The following is a 5323-nucleotide window of genomic DNA, read 5'->3' as shown; positions in this document are numbered from 1 at the left end:
ACCATTATAAGCAAGTATATGCAAGTATATGTTATAAGCAAGTATATATATTATAAGCAATTATATGCAAGTATATATTATAAGAAAGAATATGCAAGTATATATTATAAGCAAGTATATGCAAGTATATATTATAAGCGAGTATATGCAAGTATATATTATAAGCGAGTATATGCAAGTATATAATATAAGCGAGTATATGCAAGTATATAATATAAGCGAGTATATGCAAGTATATAATATAAGCGAGTATATGCATGCATATAATATAAGCGAGTATATGCAAGCATATAATATAAGCGAGTATATGCAAGTATATAATATAAGCGAGTATATGCAAGTATATAATATAAGCGAGTATATGCAAGTATATAATATAAGCGAGTATATGCAAGTATATAATATAAGCGAGCATATGCAAGTATATAATAAGCAGATTTCTGCAATATATATATTATTAGCAAGTATATAATATATGCAATGATATGCAAGTATATATTATAAGCAAGTATATGCAAGTATATATTATAAGCAAGTATATGCAAGTATATATTATAAGCAAGTATATGCAAGTATATATTATAAGCAAGTATATGCAAGTATATGCAAGTATATATTATAAGCAAGTATATGCAAGTATATATTATAAGCAAGTATATGCAAGTATATATTATAAGCAAGTATATGCAAGTATATATTATAAGCAAGTATATGCAAGTATATATTATAAGCAAGTATATGCATCTATTATAAGCAAGTATATGCAAGTATATATTATATGTAAGTATATGCAAGTATATATTATAAGCAAGTATATGCAAGTATATATTATATGCAAGTATATATTATAAGAAAGTATATGCAAGTATATAATATAAGCGAGTTTTTGCAAGTATATAATATAAGCGAGTATATGCTAATTTATAATATAAGCGAGTATAGGCAAATTCATAATATAAGCGAGTATATGCAAGTATATAATATAAACAAGTATATGCAAGTATATATTATAAGCAAGTATATGCAAGTATATATTATAAGCAAGTATATATTATAAGCAAGTATATGCAAGTATATATTATAAGCAAGTATATGCAAGTATATATTATAAGCATGTATATATTATAAGCAAGTATATTCCTGTATATATTATAAGCAAGTATATTCTAGTATATATTATAAGCAAGTATATATTATAAGCAAGTATCTAATATCAGCGAATATATGCAAGTATATATTATCAGCGAGTATATGCAAGTATATATTATATGCCAGTATACATTATAAGCCCATAGATTATTTTGGAGGATCCGCAGATGGTGTTTGATTTTTCTGTCGGTGAACGTTCTCCTGGACGTGGTCTAGCCTTGTTCCGGCCCAAGAGGAATACGTACCACCTCCACCACCATATATAATTAAGTATATGCAAGTATATATTATAAGCAAGTATATACAAGTATATATTATATGCAAGTATATATTAAAAGCAAGTATATACTAGTATATATTATCAGCAAGTATATATTATAAGCAAGTATCTAATATCAGCGAATATATGCAAGTATATAATATCAGCGAGTATATGCAAGTATATATTATAAGCCAGTATATATTATAAGCCCATAGATTATTTTGGAGGATCCGCAGATGGTGTTTAATTTTTCTGTCGGTGAACGGGCTCCTGGACGTGGTCTAGCCTTGTTCCATCCCAAGAGAAATACGTACCACCACCACCTCCACCACCATATATAAGCAAGTATATGCAAGTATATATTATAAGTAGGGGGGTAATGCCTGCCGCCTCCACGTGGTGCCCCCTGGATACCCCTCACTGGGTAACTAAATGGCAGGCAAACAACATGATGAGCGAAAAGTTAACCTTGGATACGGCATCATCCGTCGCGCCGGTTAACAAGGGATGCGTTCAGGAATTAGGCAGAGGTTCCTGTTCGAAAAGTGTAATACAGTCTCCAGTAGCATATGGTAAGCCCTCGGGTGAGCCCAGTGCTAATACCGCTGCTTTGCAGTCTGCTTCGGATGCTGGTGAGGCGTCCAAGGGTTCAGGCCCTTCCTCTGTAGGAGTCTCTGGTCTCCAGAGGCACTCGGGGGACAGTGTGTCTGGTACCATTGGACTGTCCAAGAGCCGGAAGAAGAAGTTGAGAAAAATGAGGGCCATTGCGGCGAGTGGAGGAGCTAAGAGACCTAGGTCTTCTGATGCAACACCCTCTCCCAATGCGCCAACCCAAACCGGAAAGAAGCCCAGGGAGGATGTTGTTCCTGGGAGGAAAGCTCAATCCAGCGGAGTGGTTCCCCCTAGTGGGGATAGCCGAGCTGGAGAGGGGGATCCAACCGGGGGCCTCCAATCTGGGGTCTCTTTTGCCTGTGCAACTGGGTCTACCAAGATTGCTATAGTCCTGGAGGATTTTCCTCCGGACAAGCTTTCTCTGGAAAACTCAAATAACATCTTGAAGGAAATCTTGGAGCAGACTGACGCCATTCCTGGTGGCGAAAGAATGCCCGAGATCTATAACAACCACCTCCAAAGAGGAGCACTGGTAATACAGTGTAATGACTTTACTGTTGGGTGGATTAAAGACCACTTTAACAACAAAGCCTTGGGTAACATTAAGCTCAAGGTCATAGGGGCAAACGAGCTTCCCAAGCCCGTGAAGGTTGCCTTTAAAACTAAGGAACAATTCTCTGACCAGAGCACCTTTTTATGGCGTCTTCAGAGACTAAACCCAGGGTTGAAGTCGATGGGGTGGAGGGTTCTGCAAAGTGCTGTGGGACCTGGCACCTCTAGATGGATCTTTGAGGTGGAGCCTGAAGACGCTGAAGCAATTGCAAGGGCTAACTTTTGCGCACTGACTGGAGTGGATCGTGGAGTTTTTAAAATTATCCACGATCCTAACAGGAAAAAAGCAGTTGAGGCTCCAACAACATCGGACCTCACTGTAGAACCTGATGTCCAAGAGGACATGGAACAGGAGGAGGAACCTTGGCCGGCAACTTCCCCTGATTCCAAGGTAAGTTCAATTGGGGCTCTTGATTTTTCAGAGCTTGGGTTGGACTCTGGGTCAGACGTAACATTACAACCTGACTCACCAGTTTCCATGCTTGGTATTGATGAAGCAATGGAGCTGATAAAGGAAGATCTTTCTTCCAAAAAATAACCAGGATAGGAGCCATTCTGGTTTCATTCATACTGCTAACCAATGGCTACAATCAAGGTTGGTCAAATCAATCTCCATCATAGCATTGCTGCCTCAAGCCTTATGGCCAAAAGGTTGAATGATGGAGAACTTGATATTGCTCTTATACAAGAGCCTTGGACCCGCAAGGGCAAAATAATGGGTCTCAATGTTAAAGGTTTTAATATCTTATATGATACCCATTGCGATCTTCCCAGGACCTGCATAATAGCTAGGTCTAATCTAAATGCCCTTAATCTTGTTAAATTTCTTAACAGGGATTTAGTTGCAGTAAAGCTAAAATTCTATGATAATAAGTCAATCTCTGATTTTGTCATAGTCTCAGCCTATCTCCCCTATGAGGAGAAGGATCCATTAGCTGACATTACTAGGGCCCTAATTGCCCACTGTAGTTCAAGCTGTAGATTCATCTTTGGCTGTGATGCAAATGCTCACCACACAGTGTGGGGTAGCAGTGATTGTAACCAGCGAGGGGATGTACTCATGGAACATATTTTAAATTTTAATTTGTATGTCCTTAATAAAGGCAATGAACCTACCTTTGTTACGTGTAACAGAAGGGAAGTCATTGACCTTACTTTATGTAACTCTAAAACAGTAGATTACGTTAATGATTGGAAGGTATCTGGGGCCGTCACTGCCTCAGATCACCAACTAATTACTTTCTCTATTAAAGGCCTCTCAGGACTGAAGGTCGTAAGGAGGAACCCCAGAACAGCTGATTGGGGTTCCTTTAGAGCAGCTCTGGAGAGGAAGATGGGGAGCTTCTCTGGTAAGTACAATAATGTTAATGATGTGGAGTGGACTGTTGACCAAGTGCAACAGATCATACTCGATTCATATCATATTTCTTGTCAGGTTACGTCTACTAGCTCCCCAAGGAGAGTTCCTTGGTGGTCTTCTGAGCTTAGTAAATTACGTAAGAAATGTAGGAAGTTATTTAACAGAGCAAAGAAATCTGGTGAATGGCAGTCCTACAGAAACGCTCTAACTGCTTATAACAAGGCGATCAGAGCATCTAAACGTCGCTCATGGCAGACTTTCTGCGATGGCATTAATACTAATTCTGCCACCGCAAAGATTGCAAAAATTCTTACTAAAGACTTTAATTGCAGTTTAAATGCTATCCGTCTTGCAAACGGAAGATACAGTGAATCAGGAGAAGAGGCTCTTAGAGAATTACTAGAAGCACACTTCCCTGGATCTCATCCTGTGGAGAATGAAAATCTACATATTACTACCACAACTACTTGTAGTAGGAATGACTGGGAGGCCGCCAAAATGGTGGTCTCCTATGAGAAGGTTGTATGGGCCATAAAGTCTTTTAAGCCCTACAAGTCACCAGGCATGGACAACATCATACCAATGATGCTTATCCAGGGGGTGAATACACTGGCCCCTATTCTATGTAGGATTTTTCGATCCTGCATAGCATTTGGGTATATACCTCTCTCTTGGAGGAATACCAGGGTGATTTTCATACCAAAACCAGGTAAGGAGAATTATTTTGAGGCTAAATCTTTCAGACCAATCAGCCTCACTTCCTGTCTGTTGAAAGCGATAGAAAAACTAATTGACAGACACCTCAGAGACACTGTGCTCATAGAAAGGCCACTGTCCTCCTCACAGCATGCCTATCAACCAGGCAAGTCTACAGACACCGCTCTGTATGAGCTCTCCTACCTGCTTGAGAAATCTATCACAGATAAGGAGATAGCTCTCGCGGTTTTCATTGATATTGAAGGTGCGTTTGATAAAGTCCCTGTTGAGACTATCATCAATGCACTTAGGAACAGAGGCATAAACTCAATAATTACCAGATGGATAGCGAATTTGCTTTCCTCTAGGTATGTTTGTTCCTCTCTATTGGATGCAAGCATGAAAGTGCATGCAACTGCCGGATGCCCCCAGGGAGGGGTTTTGTCCCCTATCCTATGGTGTATGGTAATGGACTCCCTGTTAGTTCGGTTAACTGCTCTTGGCATTCCCTGTATCGGGTACGCTGATGACGGTGTTATTGTTGTCAGAGGCAAACATGGAAAAACTGTCTCTGATATCATGAATAATGCACTCCTAGAAGTAGCTAGGTGGTGTTTTAAATCAGGCTTATC

The 5323-nt window shown here is 39.2% G+C and overlaps 1 protein-coding gene across 1 annotated transcript; it reads left to right on the top strand.

Annotated features, from left to right (window-relative positions):
- The first annotated feature begins 1779 nt into the window (after nt 1-1779).
- LOC147810016 (uncharacterized) lies at nt 1780-4038 on the top strand. The gene is made up of 2 exons (XM_087164848.1): nt 1780-3026; nt 3889-4038. The coding sequence occupies exons 1-2, from the start codon at nt 1791-1793 to the stop codon at nt 3901-3903; spliced, it is 1251 nt and encodes a 416-aa protein (XP_087020974.1). The 5' UTR covers nt 1780-1790; the 3' UTR covers nt 3904-4038.
- Nucleotides 4039-5323: the final 1285 nt, after the last annotated feature.

Source organism: Parasteatoda tepidariorum, chromosome 5, assembly GCF_982258835.1.
Source record: "Parasteatoda tepidariorum strain Cologne lab strain chromosome 5, Ptep-v5.0, whole genome shotgun sequence".
Taxonomy (NCBI): Eukaryota; Metazoa; Arthropoda; class Arachnida; order Araneae; family Theridiidae; genus Parasteatoda; species Parasteatoda tepidariorum.
Note: the sequence above shows the minus strand (reverse complement) of the source record. Positions and strands in the feature narration are given on the sequence as shown.

Coding starts and splice junctions, on each gene's coding strand:
- LOC147810016 (XM_087164848.1), top strand. CDS start 1,791: ATGCCTGCCGCCTCCACGTGGTGCCCCCTGGATACCCCTCACTGGGTA.